This window comes from Ovis canadensis, chromosome 9 (assembly GCF_042477335.2).
Source record: "Ovis canadensis isolate MfBH-ARS-UI-01 breed Bighorn chromosome 9, ARS-UI_OviCan_v2, whole genome shotgun sequence".
NCBI lineage: Eukaryota > Metazoa > Chordata > Mammalia > Artiodactyla > Bovidae > Ovis > Ovis canadensis.
The window spans coordinates 104,593,437-104,613,906 of record NC_091253.1 but is presented as its reverse complement, the minus strand read 5'-3'; the positions used below and the strand labels follow the sequence as shown (position 1 = coordinate 104,613,906).

The 20,470-nt window shown below is 45.2% G+C and overlaps 1 protein-coding gene across 8 annotated transcripts in view; it reads right to left on the bottom strand.

Moving 5' to 3' along the window:
* The window catches only part of COL14A1 (collagen type XIV alpha 1 chain), a 225,195-nt gene that overhangs the window by 90,003 nt on the left and 114,722 nt on the right, over positions 1-20,470 (bottom strand). For all 8 annotated transcript variants that reach the window (XR_011259104.1, XR_011259103.1, XM_069600762.1 and 5 more), the window contains exons 24-31: positions 14,333-14,479; positions 9,972-10,028; positions 4,230-4,369; positions 2,704-2,827; positions 2,361-2,504; positions 1,106-1,270; positions 484-522; positions 206-344 (exon numbers count right to left, since the gene is read on the bottom strand). Coding sequence is in view for 6 of the 8 variants with exons in the window: in XM_069600762.1 (XP_069456863.1) it covers positions 206-344; positions 484-522; positions 1,106-1,270; positions 2,361-2,504; positions 2,704-2,827; positions 4,230-4,369; positions 9,972-10,028; positions 14,333-14,479 (955 nt within the window). In the remaining 2 variants the exon portion in view is untranslated. The remainder of the gene's footprint in view (positions 1-205; positions 345-483; positions 523-1,105; positions 1,271-2,360; positions 2,505-2,703; positions 2,828-4,229; positions 4,370-9,971; positions 10,029-14,332; positions 14,480-20,470) is intronic.

Sequence of the window (20,470 nt, the reverse complement as noted above, 5' to 3'; positions counted from 1 at the left end):
TTTCTCAGATCAACAGATGGGAAGGTTCAACCAGCCTTGTATGTGAGTCTGATGTTTTTAAAGAAATCTAAATATCATCTGCTCTATCCACCATGGAAAACCTGCTGGGAATTATCATTGAAATTATGATTTCAAGTTGATTTCATTTACACAGTGAGATATAATAAACAATAATTGGCTTTAGTATCTTGCAATGGAAACATACTTGGTTGGCTGGGAAACCAGGGCATCTTTATGAAGTTGATAACAAGGATACACATTGAAGGTACCAGGCTCCATAGAGACCCCTTCTACTGATGAAAACTCCTTTTCAACCAAACCAAACATTTCCATCATCTTAAATCCTTAAAAAGAGAGAGGGAATAAATAGGCACATTAGGAATTGAAATTTCAAAATTAGTCTATTAAAGATTTAAAAAATCTGGACCCCAAAAAGGAGTTAATTAATATCCTTTGTTTGGGGAAATTCCTGATAGTGCATACCTGCAAGATCAATGCCATCCTTATGCACCAGTGGGCAGGCTGGAAGACAAACAAAGAAGATAAAACCCTAATTTAGATATTTTCCAAACATATTCTTCCCTTGTCCTGAAAACAGGAAGCTAACATCATCTTTATGGAAGTCAAGTGTAGAGGGAATCCAAACCAGATGTGGCTATGGCTTTTTGCGGATTCCTAAAGACTGAATCACTCTCACTTCTCCTGTTAAAACCGAAGTCCCAGCTCCCTTCTCATCTCCTGGGTCCGTTAAGATCGATGCTGGTCACTTGAGAGCATGTATTGGGAAAAGTCTCCCTCCCAGTGTGTTACCCTGATGAGCAGACTTAACACATTTTTGAAAACTGTCTGCCACAGACGTTTAAGAGAGTTTCTTTCAAATAAGATTCTCATCTTTTTCAGAGAAAGTCTTTATCAACCTAAACTCTGGACCTGGGAGAGTGGAGGTTCACTTTCATATGCTCTAAACCACAGAACTATGTCTACATAACAAACAGCTCTCCAAGTCCTTTTTTCCCTTCAGATCAGGATGGGACTCATTGTTTAACCAGGATAAATATCTCAGCCTTCAAGCAACGAACGTAAGGGCAAATTCCAAAGAACTAACTTGCTGATGCGGTTTCGCAGACAAAAGTAATCAACTCATCTTCAATTTTCTTAAAGGCATCGAAGTCATCCACAAAGAAGACGTGCCGGGCACTGGGCTTGCTGCCGATGCTGACCAGCTCCGAGTAATCCGCATCAGCCACGCCGACCGCAAAGATGCTGTAGCCTGTGGGGACAGGGAAACAGACTTCTGATTAGTTTAAACTGCATTGCAAGACACGTCCGCATGTTTAAAATGTGTTTATTTAGGAGACCCAGTGGGGGTGGATAATTTGCCCTTCACAGTTCATCAGAAATCTGCTTGTACATAATTCGCCGTACAATAATTAACCCATCATTCCCCGGAGAGATTTTCCATTTTAGAGAGGCTTAAGAGAGCTAGTGCTTGAGACAAAATTGTTTCTATTTGAGTAACATCGCTGTTTGCATATTATTAATAAAGATTTTTGTATTTATGGGATGAGGCGCAGCTGAAATAGAAACTTTATCTCAATTTTTTTTTTTCAGAAGTAGAAACTGGGACATTAGCAGGCTAAGAAGCCCGAGGTGGGCCACAGCTCAGTGCTCGACAAGTTCGTATCGGGCTAGTCCGTGCCCTGTTGGTCTTGCGCGGTGTAATCTTCATCCTGTGTTCTCCGTCGGACAGATGAGAAAGCTGAGGCTGAACGGTTTCTGTGACCAGGTTCCCTGCCCTGGTTCTTTCCATAGCAGGGCACTTAATTTTCTTTCTTTTTTCGGCCGTGTCTGCGGCCAGAATGGAACCTATGTTCCTGCAGCGGAAGCACAGAGCCGTAACCCCTAGACTGCCCGTCAAGCCCTGCACTGCACTTAATTGATGGAGCTTCTCATAACAGAGCATCCCGTATGTAACAAATGTCTTGGAGAAGATACAGCAAGATAACAGACTTGCAACCTGGGAAGCATTTTTAAAGGCACATCGTCCAGACTTAGAAACATGGAGTCACGCTGATGTAGCCTGTAAGTGCACACTCAGAACACGGCAAGGCCAGCAGTGCTATCGGTGCCGCTGCCGCTGCTGCTGTTGAGTCCTAAGTGGTGTCGACCCTTTTGCGGCCCCATGGACTGCAGCCCGCCAGGCTCCCCAGTCCAGGAGATTTCCCAGGCAAGGAGTACTGACGTGGTTTGCATTTCCTCCTCCAGGGGAACCAGATCTTTGGATGGGCACGCAGATTCTTTACCACTCGGCCACCGAGGAAACCGTGGTGGCTACTGTCACTCATCTGCGTAAAGCTTACCGTCTGATTGCATCTCTCTGGCGATTTTGTTCACATCATCTTGTGACCGTCCATCAGTTATCACCACGATGACCCTGGGGATGCCTCTTCTGGTCCCTGACTCTGCAGTGAACAAGCTATCTCGGACATGCTTAATCGCCTTTCCTGAAACAAAGGAAGGCAACTGTTCAGTTTCATTCCCTTCCACTTTTGTGTGGCTGGACATGGAAGAGAAGCAACAAGGTTCTTTCATCAGCGAAAAGTCTTTTTAAAAAATCTGTATTAGTACGCTTCAAAAAAATCATTTAAATAATTAGTAACAATTAATTACTTTGGGTTTTAGCTGGGCTTTTGGGGGCCTTACCTGTTTTTGTATTTCCCCCTTTGTATGAGATATGCTTAATCGCATCCAGCAGAGTCTCTTTGGTTCTGTAGGAGTTTAGTTTAAACTCTGTCCTGGGGTCATCAGTGAACTGAACCATGGCGACCTGAGGAAAGAAGGTGTGTTTCCTTTTGCGCATGCCCAGCCTTCCCCTGGGCCAGGCAGCGCGCACCGGAGCATGGCCACAATTATGGTCCTAGCTGCTGCTTTAGCCCAGTCCACAGCGTCTTTGGTTTAAAATTTCACACAAGCTGCAAACCAAATCTGAGGATGCATTAACGAGCATGTGTTCCTCTGAGTGCTTTCAGGAAGTAGGTTAGAAATCTCTCCCTACAGCATGAAGGCCTTCTGCCGTCTCACTTCACAGGCGGAAAAATGGCAGCCGAGGTCTTCTACCCTGACAAAGTTCAGAGAATCGAAGCTCATTCTTTACTAGGATTTCTTCAGGAAACAAGCTTATGAAATAATTGCTACTATTCTACCTTTTTCCAGATCGAGAAACTGAGGAAAAGCCAAGTAACTTATCCAAGATTACTGGAGTGGCCACTGGCAGAACCAACAGTTGGCGTCAGGTAATTCGACTTCAAAATCTGTTCTTAATCACTATGATATAAACGCTTCCCAGGTGGCGCTAGTGATAAAGAACCTCCCTGTCAATGCAGGAGATGTAAGAGATGCGGTTCGATGCCTGGGTCTGGAGGATCCCCTGGAGGAGGGCATGGCAACCCACTCCAGTGTTCTTGGGATCCCTGATGGCTGACGATAAAGAATCTGCCTGCAGTGGGGGAGACCCCGGTTTGATCCCTGGGTCGGGAAAAGGGATCAGTTGCTCACACCTCAGTTTGGAAGCCACCTCCTCAAAGAAGCCTTTGTTGATTTCTCAATTTAAAATAAACCAGTAAGTGTAAACCTCAGTTCACAAGCGTGTGTCCCGACCTTGTGAACGTGTGTGTTTGCTGATGTGTGTCTGGATCTCACCCTCCTCCACTTCCCGCCGTGAAGGGTGTGAGCTCCATGACTCTCCAGACAAGGGAGAGTCTGTCACACCCACGATGACAGGGCTAACCGAATAAGCCCTCAACAAATGAATATTATTATTCTCAAAGGAATGAATGAGGCTTCTCGGTTCTGCTTGTTCTACAGCCATCGGTGGCCATGACCTCTGTCCTTCAGGATTTAAAGTCATCGAGGGCGAGGAGAGTGCTGGATGCTTCTGAGCAGGGACTCCCATCTGCTCTCTCCCAGCGTACAGGAGACACACACGTGGACATGCCGTCTAACGGGTCTCGGTTTGCTGAGCTCACTCGCTTTGAAGGATGAGCATCGTGCCCAGCTCCGTCAGGCGCCAGTGAGCTGATTTTATACTCTGACCTGTCCAGTCTCTCATTTAGACTTGGAGCAAATCAGTATAGTTCTTTACCCATATTCCCCAACACGCTGCCGTAGTAATAGCCTGGAATAATTATTTAATGCATCGGATGAGTTAATGACCGATCTGTCAGCCTTACTTGGGTTCCATCGGCACCGATCTTGTTCAGGGCTCCGACAGTGCTGTACAGGAAGTTAATGATCTTATTGAAATTTTCATCACCAATACTCCAGGATCCATCCACCATAAACACCAGGTCAGCTTTGGCAGCTTTACACACTGGAGACCAAGAATGAATAGTGAATCAGAGAAAAGGGGAAAACAGTCGTCATCAAGCCAACAACGCAGACAATGGCTTCCCTCTGGTGACTAGAGCGCCTTCCAGAAGGAAAGGTGTACAGCCTATTCCAAACCCTTGCTCACTAGGTTTTCTGATCATCACTGTTCTCCTATACTCAAGTATCCTGCTCATGACTAAGAAAGCTTCTATCAAACATGCAGAATTAAAGAGAAAAATAAAAACGTCAATTTCAGCCTCAAAGAATAGAAATGAGAGAACGGAAAAATGTGGAACTAAACTGATTTAGTGACAGAGGCATCAGCAAAGCCCCCAGCGCCTGCTGATTCAAGGGCAGCCCAGGCTCTGAGTCTGCACCCTGCCCTCTGCTTATCAAGTTAACAGCCTGAGAAGGATTTAGCTTCCAAGAGGAAGGCATGCCTCGCAGTGAAAGCAGATTAACCTAAAACCTGATATGCGTTTGGACTGCAGCCATAAGCAAACTTCAATTTCAGCCTCGCTTAAAAATTCTGTGCCCTTTGGACACCCCCTGATGTCAAGAAATGTATACTACTGCTAGCTCGGGAAAACTTTCGTCAATAGTAACACTGACATCAATCCTGACAAACAAGCAAAAACCAGATTAGCAGAAACCCACTCCACTGAAAGCATTTTCTAAGTCTTGTATTGCGTCCTGTTTCGGATTATCTCTGCTTCTTTTCCCCTTGATTAACACAGATCATGCTGGTTGACTCTGTTTGCGATGAAACAAACAATTTAATCTTTAATAATCTGAATCTTTTAATCTTGGGCCATTGGCACACACATGTTCTGCAAGATAATGAACATTTTGCTTTTCTTTAGGAAAAAAACGGCTTGATTTTTATTAACTACAACTACAGTCCCTTAAAGCTAACTACAACTTAAATGGTAAAATAAACCATCTCCAAGTGAGTTAGTACTCCAGGGACAATAAGGATTTGGTGAGGTTGTTCTCCTGAGCTCCACAATTTACAAAATTTTACATATTTATGGTTTGAATTTAAAGCCGAAAGGGATCACAAGATCCGCTCATTATAAGCGTATAAAAGAAAACCTGGCGTTGTTTGCTAGGAAAGAGGAAACCCAGATTAGGTTTTACCTTCAAAATGAGAGCAAAATCTATCTGAAAATACACTCAAATTGAAAACTGCACTTAAAACAAAAAAGAAACTACATCAAAATGCATGAAGGAACTCTCTCTGGGATATGAAATCGTGCTTTTAATTTTCTTCTTTGTACTCTTCTCTATTTCTTAAAATGGATGTTTATAAATACTCAGTATCACCTGAATAATAAACATTTATAGGTTTTTAAATTAAATACACTCAGGGCAAATAGAACCTAAAATGAATAACATGTTCAAGTTGCAAAAATGCCATTGTCTAAAACCATCATGATGAAAACTACTAACCCAAGGACAGTGTTGCTACATTAGCAGTCCTCACTCTCATGACCCTTCCAAATCATGTGTTTCCCCTTGAGCATTCATGAATATTGACCAAAAGATACTCATATTCTGCTATAAATAAAAATATTCTGACCTCAGGGAATCCTGTAATGTCTGTATCAGAACTGTCTAATAAACTCATCAGTTTGGATCTGTTTTCAGCTCCAATAGTGAAAATCAACATAGACAGTTAAACTAGAAAAAGCTAGAGATGAAGATGGAAGAAGGAAGAGTCTGGAATCCCAAGTAGTCAGTCAGTCAGTTCAGTCACTCAGTCCTTGCGACCCCATGACCTGCAGCCCACCAGACCTCCCTGTCCATCACCAACTCCCGGAGTTCACTCAAATTCACGTCCATCGAGTCAGTGATGCCATCCAGCCATCTCATCCTCTGTCGCCCCCTTCTCCTCCTGCCTTCCCTCTTTCCCAGCATCAGGGTCTTTTCCAATGAGTCAGCTTTTTACACCAGGTGGCCAAAGTATTGGAGTTTCAGCTTTAGTATCAGTCCTTCCAATGAAATCAGGACTGATTTCCTTTAGGATGGACTGGTTGAATCTCCTTGAAGTCCAAGGGTTTCTCAAGAGTCTTCTCCAACACCGCAGTTCAAAAGCATCAATTTTTTGGCGCTCAGCTTTCTTTAGAGTCCAACTCTCACACCCATATGTGACCGCTGGAAAGACCACAGCCTCGACGATCCCCGTAGAGCAAAAACACAAGAAGACACAGGAGGGCGTAAGGTACGCACGGGGAGCCTGAAGTTATGCGACTTTGCTGCTAACTGATACAGTGTGGGAAACGATGCCACAGTGTAGGCTGATCACTGAAGAGTCTGCGTGGTGTGTGAGGAAGGATGTTGGGTTTTATTTTTGTAAAGTTTCTTATGACCTCTTTGTTTCCTTGACCCTTATACTCTCCAGCATCAGACACCTCTGACTACGCTCCTGTCTTTGCAGGATATTTGGTCTTGTCCAGAACATCAATAAGACATTTAGTCTACACCAACAGTTCTTGAAATTGGGTCCTATCCAAAATGTCCATGAGCATATTTGGTCCATGCCAAATGACTCTGGACAGGACCAAATATCATGGATCTTTTGACATGAACCAAACGTCTGCTAAACCTTTGTAAGGTGAGGACAATCATTTTTCATTGTAACTCTGGTATGTAATAGCTATTCTAAAATGCGGGGCAGGGCGTCCCTGGTGACGCAGCGGTCAAGAACCCATCTGCTAATGCAGGAGGCATGCATTCAGTCCCTGGGCCGGGAAGCACCCACTTGCCAGGGAGCAAGCAAGCCTGTGCACCACAACTGGGCCTGTGTTCAGACCACAGTGGCAGAGGCCCCAGTGCCTAGAGCTGGGGCTCATAGCAAGAGAAGCCCCCACACCGCAGCTAGAGAGCAGAGCCCACTTCCCACAACCAGGGAAAAGCCCACACAGCAGGGAAGTCCCAGCACAGCCGAATACATGGAATTATGGAAACGCACGGTGAATGGAAGAAGTCTTCTGAAACAGTATTTCAACTATGCGATCCACCTTCCTTCTCCCTCCTCCCCATCTCACCAAGGTTATCTTTCTCGAACAGATTTCTGCAGGTCACCCTCCCTTCAAGCCCAGCCTCCTTGCTCAGGCACACTCACCCTCTCATACCACTACCTTCACTCTTTTCTGGGGCTCACGCTGAAGCACTTATGGTTCCCCAAACACATTATGCGCTTAGATCACCCCATGATGTTAAGTGTTCATCTCCCCGTTATTTACCTGTAAAACTCACTCTTCAAAATGTAAATCAATCCACGCAAATGAAAATCCAAAGCTGGAGTAGCAATACTCATATCCGACAAAACAGACTTAAAAATAAGGACCGTTACAAGAGCTGAGGAAGAGCGCTACGTGATTCTCAAAGAATCTACCCAAGATGGGGACGGAACAGTTGCAGACATCCGTGCACCCAGCACAGGAGCAGCTCAAAGCACAAGGCAAACGCTAACAGCCACAAAAGGGGGATCAACAGTGACACAGTAATCACGGGGCTTAACACTCCACCGACAGCGGTGGGCAGGTCACCCAGACAGAAATTGGTAAGGAAGCCAAACCTAAACGACACATTCGACCAGACGGACTCAACTGATGTTTACAGGACATTCCATCCAAAAGCAGCAGAACAGTCTCCTTTCTAGCGCATGTGGAACATCCTTCAGCATAGCTCATGTCTTGGGTCATAAATCAAGCCTTGGTAAATTTAAGAAAATTGAAATCATATCAAGCACCTTTTCCGACCACAATACCGTGGGTGGTGGTGTCCGACTCTTGCAACCCCATGGACTATATCCTGCCAGGCTCCTCTGACTGAGGGATTTTCCAGGAAAGAATACTGGAGTGGGGTTGCTATTTCCTTCTCCAGGGGGTCTCCCCAGCCCAGGGATTAGAATTCAACTACAGGAAAATGTAAATCGAATTCCTCCTCCTTCATAAGTAATTAAATTGCAGCAGCACTAACTGTTCTCAGTTCTGGGCCACTACGGTATAATCTACACTAGCTCATTTCCTTGGCTGGTAATTACCTAGGTAAACAGCTATTTCTCTTGCAATACTGAAAATAAGCAGAGGGCAGCAGTCATAGATTGTTACGGTATCCCAAGTACTTGGCGTGAGTGGTTGAGAATGAATAGTAGGGCTAATTAATGTTCATTAATGGGATAAAAATATAACCATCACTACTACGTCTGGAAGTTTTCAGAAAGTTACCGTAACAGCTCAAGAGGTGAAGACAAACTTGTGATGAAGACAGAGAAACACAACTGGGAGCAGCATTTCTGCAGTGAGCTGGAACACTGCGACCCCGGTCTACAGAGTCACAACCTACACAGCTACACAATCACAATGCACACAGCTACACAATCACAATGCACACAGCTACACAATCACAACCTACACAGCTATACAATCACAACCCACATAGCTACACAATCACAACCCACACAGCTACACAATCATAACCTACAGAGCTACACAATCACAACCCACATAGCTACAATCACAACCTACACAGCTACACAATCACAACCCACACAGCTACACAATCACAACCTACACAATCACAACCTACACAGCTACACAATCACAACCCACACAGCTACACAATCACAGCCCGCACAGCTACACAATCACAACCCACACAGCTACACAATCACAACCCACACAATCACAACCCACACAGCTACACAATCACAACCTACACAGCTACACAATCACAACCCACACAGCTACACAATCACAACCTACAGAGCTACACAATCACAACCTACACAGCTACACAATCACAACCTACACAGCTACACAATCACAACCCACACAGCTACACAATCACAACCTACAGAGCTACACAATCACAACCTACACAGCTACACAATCACAACCTACACAGCTATACAATCATAACCTACAGAGCTACACAATCACAACCTACACAGCTATACAATCACAACCTACACAGCTACACAATCACAACCTGCACAACTACACAATCACAACCCACATAGCTACACAATCATAACCTACACAATTATAACCTACACCCCCAGGCTACACAACTACTCTTCCTTGGCAAACGTGTACCACTCTGATATTTTCAATGAAATAGCTATGAGAATTCTGTTTGAAAGTCTACTTTGTGTGTGCAAATTCTACTTTCAGGTGGCTTTTTATTGAGTATATTTGACAGATGACACTGCAAAGATTCAAAGTGCACAATATGTTAATTAGATTCATATTTATAATTTACATTTGTTTATATATAATTTACACTGTGTATAATGTATGTTTATTTACATTTATATATTGTACTTTGGTTGACGTAGTGATATTTGGCACCTCCGTCTCAGCACATAATTACAGTACAACACTGTTGCCTACACTCTTTACACCGCACATTAGATCGCTATGTCTTACTTGCTACTCATTGCAAATCTGTTCCCCCTAAGGGTCTGATATAAGCACTTGTATTAAGGCGAAACTATCTTTTATTAATACCTTGGTTTTTAAATGAAGAAACAAACAAATCCAACAGAAATCCAAAACCTAAAATCACATCATGATTACATCATGTTTTTTTACCTTCTTTTGCTGGTGGGATGGTTGGAGGGAACGTCGGTGGCTGAGTAGGAAGCGATTCTGAAAAGCAGAGAAGAACATCAGTTAGCCGTCTCATCTGTGAAGAGAGGGAGGTCATGGAGTCATAACTCTTCAGGGGAGTCAATGATTCTGACAGCTGTTTTCTTTGAGAACTCAGTGAATTTAGGGCCCGCTGTAAATCAGCCAAAGCCCATGAAAGCCGGTTCCAACCATCTCCTCAACCTCAGGCCGAAGGCTTGAAACGCCATTTCGCCACAGTCCAGTTCACCCAGCGGGAGTCGGTGCAGTCAGACCGTCAGTTCAAAGTGGCTTCAACGCTGCTTTGAGGCGGGGCCCCCAGCCTATTCCAGACGAGTCTCTGCTGCTTTCACCCACAGAGCAGCTCCCTTCTGCCTGAGGACGGACCATCAATCCACGTCCAAGAGCACCTCCTCCCTGTTCACCCTGCATTCTCAGGACATGGGCCCCAAGAGCCGATTCACCCTCGGCCGTGGTCAGACCGCGCCTGGGAAACTCAGCTCTGAGAACCAGACAGCAGGACCCTGGGAGGCTGCAGCGCGTCCTGATCAGTGTAACCCGGGTGAGGAGGGCTGAGAAACGTGTCAAGCGCAGAGGTGCGGTTAGGTTAAAGGCCATGGACATGGCCACATAAGAGCTGTGACTTTCCTACCAATTCACATGGCAGGGCACCAGGAAGCTACGGCATCGTTAAGTGGAGTAAACATCCTAATGTTATTTTTTGCATATTCTTTTTTAAAAAATTCTTATTTGACACTAAAGAAAACTTGAGAATATTATCTTTCTTATCCCAGTATGCTGCTGCTGCTGCTAAGCCACTTCAGTCATGTCCGACTCTGTGCAACCCCATAGACGGCAGCCCACCAGGCTCTGCCGTCCCTGGGATTCTCCAGGCAAGAACACTGGAGTGGGTTGCCATTTCCTTCTCCAATTTATGAAAGTGAAGAGTGGAAGTGAAGTCGCTCATTTGTGTCAGACTCTTAAGTGACCCCATGGACTGCAGCCTATCAGGCTCCTCTGCCCATGGGATCTTCCAGGCAAGAGTACTAGAGTGGGGTGCCATTGCTTTCCCCTATCCCAGCATAATACAAGGGAAAACTCTCAGCTAATCAGGGGGATGTTTAGCCTCTGGAGACAGTAAGCGCCAAACAGCTGGAAGGATTTGAGCTCAGGCAGGCTGTTTACTGTGAATGTTGTAAGGGGGCACCTTCACTGGCAGGAAGGTTGGAGGAGATGAATGTTAAGGTCTCTTCCAATTCCAGGAACCAATAAACTGACATTATTTGAGTAAAGCAATTCAACCTTTAAAGGGATGAGGTAACTGTATTACTGATACAGAAAAATGTTTCAGATTAGTTATTATATGAAATGAAACAGAATACAATGGTATGATCCCATTTGTGAAACAAAAAATTCTATTTAACTGATTAATACAGGTTTATCTATATATATCTATGCAGTAATATATCTAATACACACACACACATAACTACATCCAACAGGCAGAATTTCTTGGAGGAGATCAAGCTGATATAAATGAGTTTGGGGGGGGAAGAAAAAATGAGAAAAGGGGGGCATTCTCCGGTGGCCTAGTGGGTAGGATTCGACGCTTTCACTGAAGAGGCCCAGGTTTGATCCCTGGTCAGGAAACCGTATCATGTGCCACACAGCATGGCCAAAATACAGGAGAAAGACAGAACAAGAGCAGGAGGGCAGAGGAAGGAAGGTGGCAACACACTCTGTGCCTTCTGCTGCGTTATTAGAGACAGAGGAAACCACTTTGATATTTTAAAGGCAATTTTTTGGCAACTAAAAATTTTCACAAGTAAAAACATTTGAGACATTGTAGTATTAAAACTAGGATTGCAAAACATGTTTGAAAGCACTATAAAATATTTCTACAGCCTAAAATCTGTGGAAGCAGCTGGTCGTCGTTATAATGGTGCATTTTCTTCAACGTGAAAAGCTGAGATAAATCGCAAGTTCAGTCAGTAAATTTGAGAGCCAAATCCACGAGTGCCTGTGGCAGCCAGATTAACATGTTTGGTCAGAACATCTGGCCCAAGAACCTCTCGGTAAGAAGGACCGCAGTGAACTGGCGAGAGTGCTCATATCCTCCGCGGGCACACAGGTGGTCCCCGTCCTCGAGTCTGGGAGAAGCTGTCCCAGAAGAGGGAACAGTCTCGGTCTGCATTTGCTCTCGGAGGTTGAGCTGGGGCCAGTGGGTAGAAGCTCTGCGGATGGCAGATGTCCCCATGGAAGGAAAATGTTTACATCAGGCAGAGCTTTCCAAGTGAATCCTGGACGGGTCGTTAACAGTGGTGAGGTTAGGGTTAAGGGAAGCTGAACTAGACCAGGGGCCCCAAACTCAAATATTTTTAGAGGTCAGGCACGTAATGAATGGGAGCAAAGAACTCTGCCTAAACATTGAGGAATAACAAACTTCAGAGTGTGTACACCGTCCGAAGACGCGGAAGTTACTAGCTTTCCATACGTTTAGCTGCATGAGGATATGTGAGCCCTGTGTTGTCAGAGCTTTTGAACTCTCGAGAATACTTTAAAACTTAAAAAAAAAAAAATGGCCCAGAGAAAACATGTGTGATGGGAACTCTAACTGCATGGCCGTGGTTTCTGACTTTCAGGAAGACAGCGAGAGGGACTTCCCTGACGCCCGGAGTCAGGACCCCGACTCACTGCAGGGCGCAAGCCCACCCCTTGGTGGGGAGCTCAGGCCCTGCACACCACACGGTGTGGCCTAAGGATTTTTTATTTAAAGGGAAGAAGAGCGATACCAAAAATATTTGTTCAATAAAATAAAATGCAGTTGCAAAGTCCTCAGCGGGGTCTTTCCAGAGGATCTTTACCACCACCAAACTAAGCTAAGAAAGAAGGTATTTAATTTTATTGTAAGCAAACAGCAGCTCAGAGACGTTAAACTGCCTAAGGCAACAATGGAAAAAAGGACCCCAAACAAGCTTGTTAGACTTTAAATCTGAAGCCCTAACAGGCACCTAATAATTTCAAAATTATATAATCCTCTGCCCAAAACCAAATTCTAATGAGCAATAAAACGCAAGAAGAGACTGCTACATTCTCCAGCGTGGATAAAACTCAAACACACGCTGAGTGAAAGACACCAGACGCAAAAGACTACCTGTTGCATACTTCCATTTTTACGAAATGTCTGGAAGAGACAAATGTGTAAGAACAGAACGTAGGCTGCCTGGAGCCGACTGTGGGAGGAGGGCTCGCTGCGGACGAGCCTGACGGATCTCCAGGCGGTGGGAATGTCCCAACACTGAGCTGCAAGCGAAGGCTGCAGAGCTCTCGAAATGTGCCAGAAGTCACTGACTTGTACACTCGGGGTGAATCTTAAGGAGTGCAAAGTATACCTCCAAAATACACGTGATGTAAAATGTTGACTTCCAGTGTTATGAAATAAAGTCCTCGTGTTGGAAAGCAGATGATTCCACTAGCTACAATTTCACCGTCTGTGTTTGAAAACTGTATATTGATGGTGATTTTTTGTGTGTGTACAGAGAAACTGAAAGACCTATACAGCTGGGTAGCGGAACTTTCTAAACACCAGACACGTGAGAGAGGGGCTTTCAAGAAAGCCGATCGTCAGCCACCTATTCGGACACCAGTCCTTGAGGACTGCAAGTTTAAGGTCAAGACACTGAGTTGGGGACAACCGGTATCTCCCAGAATTCAGTACCAATCAAACCACTTCAATGCTTATGGCCTCTAGGTCAGGAATCTTTGATTAAAAGGGTACCAGGCAGTTGCCACCTTCCTTCCCATGTAGAGTACGTAGAAAGTGCTCTGTTTCCCTTTTAGACTCTGCCTTTCCCTTGCGTGCGTCAGATTCCCTGCCAATTTGGAAAAAGCGTCAGAGCCTCTTGAGGAGGCAAGGCCGGGTCGGCCAGCTGGCACGTCCTGGCCCCACTCCCACCCCCGAGGCTGGAGTGCTGGGCCATTGTTCCAGTGTCAGGACCCAGCTCTTACACTTCATCTCACACTCCAGGCCCCACAGATGTTCCTGATGGGAGCCTCACAATAGGGGCCATTGTTTCAAGCACTTTGCCTGCCTACGGCCTTGCAGTCCCCTGGGGCAACAGGCAGAGATGGGGAAATCCAGACAGCGGGCCACAGGCAGTGAATTCCGGGGCTGGGTACAAAGAGCAGCGTTTGTAGCACAGATATTCCAGGGCACAATGGCTAATGTTTTTATAGACGGAATAAGGTTTCTGAACCAAAACCATGTTCCTAAAATACTGCTTGTTCATGGATACAGGGCTCAAGAGAGAATGCCTTTGACTTACGTGTTTTTCCCATTATGCTCACGCTGGGTCCCTCCATCTCCTGGAGCTTTGTGTAAACACTGATTTTATATTCTGAATCAGGCTGAAGTCCATAGAAGCAATGCCTGTTTGTCCCGCCACCCAAAGTGGATTCTTGCTTTTGTGTATCTATAATCAAAACAAAACATATATGACAAAACATACATACATGAATTTTTTTTTAATAGCCACCAATAGAGGATTTGCTTCTAAAACACTTAGTATGTAAGGCCTATTCAGATAACTCCAGAATGAATTAAACTTGTTTGAGTGATTATATCCTTTTTTTTAAAGAATTAATATATCCACTGTTTTTCTTTAATAATTGAAAATTGAATTTTATATGTTCAGAAATGAGATTGACTTGTAAAAGGCTGTTGAGGACTTAACAAACAGAGAATTGTTCCTGTTTATAATTATATGCACACATCTGCACTGATCTTTTGGACAGGTGCGGAGCTGAATATATTATTTTTTTTAAATTAGGATTCCCAATATGACTGAGAGCTTATTCTAGTACCAGGCTCCGTGTGTGCAGGCTAAGCACTTTGGTCATGACCGACACTTTGCGACCCCATGGACTGTAGCCCACCAGGCTCCTCCGTCCACAAGATTCTGCAGGCATGAATACTGGAGTGGGTTGCTATGACCCCCTCCAGGGGACCCTCCCAGGCCAGGGATCAAACCTGTGTCTCTTAGGATGTCTCCTGCATGGACAGGCAGGTTCTTTACCTCTAGCACCACAAGGGAAGACCACCAGGCTCTGTGCTTGGTGTTTAACGATAAAAACACAACAAAGGTAACAATGGCCAACATTTACTTAGCACTCACCACACAGCAGGCACTGCTCTAAGGATTTTACATGTATTAATTCATTTGATCCTTATAATTATCCCCAATTTAAAGACAAGAAACTGAAGACCAGAAAAATTAGTAGTTTACCCAAGTCCATACACTAAGTAGCTGAACTAAAATGTAAATTCCAAACTTAGAAGTCTAGTCTCAGAGGATGTTGCTTTAATTTCCATTAGTCCCTTGGACTGCAAGGAGATCCGACCAGTCCATTCTAAAGGAGATCAGTCCTGGGTGTTCTTTGGAAGGAATGATGCTAAAGCTGAAACTCCAGTACTTTGGCCACCTCATGCAAAGAGTTGACTCATTGGAAGAGACCCTGATGCTGGGAGGGATTGGGGGCAGGAGGAAAAGGGGACGACAGAGGATGAGATGGCTGGATGGCATCACTGACTCAATGGACGTGAGCCTGAGTGAACTCCGGGAGTTGGTGATGGACAGGGAGGCCTGGTGTGCTGTGATTCACGGGGTCGCAAAGAGTCAGACACAACTGAGCGACTGAACTGAACTGAACTGAATATACCATGTACTGTGCTAAGTCACTTCAGTCGTGTCTGACTCTTTGCAACCCCATGGACTACAGCACGCCAGGCCTCCCTGTCCATCACCAACTTCCGGAGCTTACTCAAACTCATATCCATTGAGTTGGTGATGCCATCCAACCATCTCATCCTCTGCCGTCCCCTTCTCCTCCCACCTTCAATCTTTCCCAGCATCAGGGTCTTTTCCAGTGAGTTAGTTCTTCACATCAGGTGGCCAAAGTATTGGAGGTTTAGCATCAGTCCTTCCAATGAATATTCAGGACTGATTTCCTTTAGGATTGACTGGTTGGATCTCCTTGCATTCCAAGAGACTCTCAAGAGTCTTCTCCAACACCACAGTTTTAAAGCATCAATCCTTCAGCACTCAGCTTTCTTTATAGTCCAACTCTCACATCAATACACGACCACTGGAAAAACCATAGCCTTGACTAGAAGGACTTTTTTCAGCAAAGTAATGTCTCTGCTTTTTAATATGCTGTCTAAGTTGGTCATAACTTTTCTTCCAAGGAGTAAGCATCTTTTAATTTCATGGCTGCAGTCACCATCTGCAGTGATTTTAGAGCCCCCAAAAATAAAGTCTGACACTGTTTCCATTGTTTCCCCATCTATTTCCCATGAAGTGATGGGACTGGATGCCATGATCTTAGTTATCTGAATGTTGAGCTTTAAGCCAACTTTTTCACTCTCTTCTTTCACTTTCATCAAGAGGCTCTTTAGTTCCTCTTCACTTTCTGCCATAAGGGTGGTTTCATCTGCGTATCTGAGGTTTTTTATATTTCTTCCAGCAATCTTGATTCCAGCTTGTGCTTCATCCATCCTGGCATTTCTCATGATGTACCCTGCATATAAGTTAAATAAGCAGGTTGACAATATACAGCCTTGAAATACTCCTTTCTTAATTTGGAACTGGCTCTAACTGTTGCTTCCTGGCCTGCATACAGATTTCTCAGGAAGCAGGTCAGGTGGTCTGGTATTCCCATCTCTTGAAGAATTTTCCACAGTTTGTTGTGATCCACACAGTCAAAGGCTTTGGCATAGTCAATAAAGCTGAAGTAAATGTTTTTCTGGAACTCTCTTGCTTTCCAACAGATGTTGGCAATTTGGTCTCTGGTTCCTCTGCCTTTTCTAAATCCAGCTTGAACATCAGGGAGTTCACGGTTCATGTCCTGCTGAGGCCTGGCTTGGAGAATGTTGAGCATTACTTTACTAGCGTGTGAGATCAGTGCAATTGTGCGGTAGTTTGAACATTCTTAGGCATTGCCTTTCTTTGTGACTGGAATGAAAACTGACCTTTTCCAGGCCTGTGGCCACTGCTGAGGTTTCCATATTTGCTGGCATATTGAGTGCAGCACTTTCACAGCATCATCTTTCAGGATCTGAAATAGCTCAATTGGAATTCCATCACCTCCACTCGCTTTGTTCGTAGCGATGCTTCCTGAGGTCCACTTCCTGAGGATGTCTAGTTTTAGGTGAGTGATCACACCGTCGTGGTTATCTGGGCCGAGAAGATCTTTGTATAGTTCTTCTGTGTATTCTTGCCACCTCTTAATATCTTCTGCTTCTGTGAGGTCTATACCATTTCTGTCCTTTATCAAGCCCATCTTTGCATGAAATGTTCCCCTGGTATCTCTAACTTTCTTGAGGAGATCTCTAGTCTTTCCCATTCTGTTGTTTTCCTCTATTTCTCTGCATTGTTCACTGAGGTAGGTTTTATCTATGGACAAATCCTGATTTTTAAAAAATGTAATTAAAGTAAGGCCATCTGTTGAATGGAATCTGAAATTTACTTTTATAATTGTCAATATTAAAGAACTTCAAAAGTGAACTTTATAATATGTTTAGTAATACATTTCTTTCAAACATTATAGGTCTACCTCAATATTTTCTTTATTAGATATTATAGAAAATGATGAAATTGAAACTATTTAAGGTGTTTGTGAGATTTAAATAGCTGTGAAAGGAACTTAAGAGTAAGAAAATATTAGTAAACCCTGCCTTCTGCTTGGCTGATATCCAAGCTCAGCCTTGGGTTCCTGGGCTCAGAACCCGGTAACAGCGGCTTTATTTCGACCCTAACCGCTCTGGAGCCTCCTGCAAGCTTCCATGAGCCACCTGTAACACAAACGTTTCCCAAATCCTATGCATGGATCATCTTCACCTATCTCCACAAAAACTTGTGAGACTCCAGGAATTAATCCTAGAAATGTACTTTCTGTCATTTCTCCTATTTCTCATGAATACCACGCACGTCATAGACCCTTGACAACAGAGTACAAACAGGTTCCACCACTGCGTAACAAAACAAAGCCTACGAATCATTGGGAAGCTGGAACAAGCGCTGGGAAATTAACAGGAAAAACAAGCAGGTTGCTCCCAAGGCTGACGGAGCAGGGCACACACACGGGGGCGGGCGGGGTATAGGCACAGGGGCGGGCGGGGCACACGCACGGGGGTGGGTGCACGTTGCTTTCCGCATGTGTGACCCACAGCCTTGCCTTAAAGAAAAGCATTTAAACTGATAAATGATGACTAATTTCCTTGCCCCCTTGTGCCAAAAGCCAGAAGTTAATTTTTTCTTTGGAACAAGGGGGAAAATCTGTCACTGAGCCCTCATTCTCATGAAGTCATGCTAAACACATTCTTTGGGTGACTATAATGCACCAACTTGACTCCCAAGTGTCTCAGGAGGGGTTACCGAGATCTACAAGCGAAGAAGGTCCCAGATCCAGTAAACTCAGTTGGAATCTGACGATACGTGCTTTCCACTCTCTGGGTCTTTCAAATCCTGTGACCCCTAAACATGGTATCAGTGCTTCAAAAAGTTGAATCTTGGGAACAGGCTCGTTTCGTATGATCTTTTGTTTTGGGATCTGGTCCCTAATAATGTAGGCTCTCCACCATGCTGCAATCATCTATTCTGGTTAATGGATGACCGGGAACTAGACATTTCAGCGCCGAAAGACAGAAGACAAGGTGAACATCTTTGAAACTTAGGAAAAAATCAGGCTAAAAAGAAATTTACCAAGTTAACGGGATTAGGGAGGGAATACAGTGTGAGGTGCATATCTCCATCCACCCACAGGTGCCACGTCGATTCAAACACGGCGGGGCAGAGAGACGGCGCTCTGCAGCGGCTGGAGAACTGACGGAGGCTCTCAGGGGTTTCGAGGCACTCAAAACCAGCCCAGAGCCTCTCAAACGCTGGTCTGTCCTAAAATACCAAAAGCCTACAGTTTAATTTGGAAAGTCTAATGCCTGACTCGAAAGCATATTGGATTTCACTCTCTAGAGAGGACTTGATCCTTCTGGTAATCTTTCTTTTTTTTCTTCTTGGCTATGAAAAAACTGTCATAATATTTACACAAGTAGAGGACAGCTGTTGTTTTTGCCTGTCTAACATGTGATCTTTTTTTCGTTGAACCTGACGCTGGTCTTTTGACTTGGGAAGGCCTGAGTAAGAACGCCCAGCTCTCCCCAGACACAGGCTGGGAAAGAGCCAGGTCTCACTCACCGTTGAGTCCATGCATATTCCATGAACTCAGTGACAGATTCAGGGGGATGCGACCCCAAACCAGGCCAACATGACTCGAGGTCCTGGACTTCTGTGGGAATTGCTGAGAGAGAAGAGCTTCCTTCTAACTAAGACGGTGAAGCTGAAGCTAGGAGGATGTACGTCTGGACTTGACCGGGCCGGCTCTCCGTCTGGCTGAGAAGGAAGGCGGAAGGGAGAGCGCGGGGAATGCGGTCCGGCTTCCCCTTGGCGAGGGCATCTGAACTCCGCGGCTTCCACGCGCCTGAGGCAGCCGCTGGGGGGTGTCTCGGTGCGCTAGGTATGGGTGACCTTTCCATCTGAGTCCCTGTTATTTGTGCTTTTTACCATTTAGAAACAAAGCAAGCACACCTGAATGATACAGCCTTGCTGCTTTATTCACAAACTCCTTGGAGGTTTATCGGTGTGACCACAGGAAAAGTCCTCAAAAGAAGTCATTTGGGGAAAACGGAGGCTCAGAGAAGAACACTGACCAGCTGTTGGGTTAGAGCAGAAATCTACCAACTTCATCTCAGTAAAAGTGCATGAGATCAGACGCGGGGGATTCAAAACACAGAGAGAGCGCCGCCCGTCAGGCAGCGGGAGTTTGGCAGTGCGTACCCGTGTGCTGAGTCGCTTCTGTCCTGTCTGACTCTGCAGCCCCGTGGACTGCAGCCAGCCAGGCTCCTCTGTCCATGGGACTCTCCAGGCAGGAACACTGGAGCGGGTTGCCATGCCCTCCTCCTGGGGATCTTCCTGCCCAGGGACTGAACCTGCCTCTCTTTCAGCTCCCGCATTGCCAGGCGGGCTCTTCACTACTAGCGCCACCTGGGAAGCCCAGAGTTTGGCAGAGGCATTCAGAAATAAGCCAGCCTGGGGTAAGGCTCTGCTCTATCATGCAGAGAAACTGGGTCCCCTCCTCTCTAATTTCTCCTCTGGTTGAAGCGGAAGGACTGGCACTTCTGCAGAGGCAGCGCGTGTAGCCAGCGGGCGGTGTCCCCGAGGTGAAACAGTGGAGCCCAGGACGCAGGCACCCATGGAAGAAGGCACATGGATCACAGGCCCAACAGCTGCGATCAGGAATGAGGATCACACCGCTCTGTGAGAGAAAGAAACTCAACCCAATTCTTCCCCAGTGCAAAGTGGAAAGACTTCAAGGCATGAATTAGGAGGGGGATTAACATAGATGCAGTAATA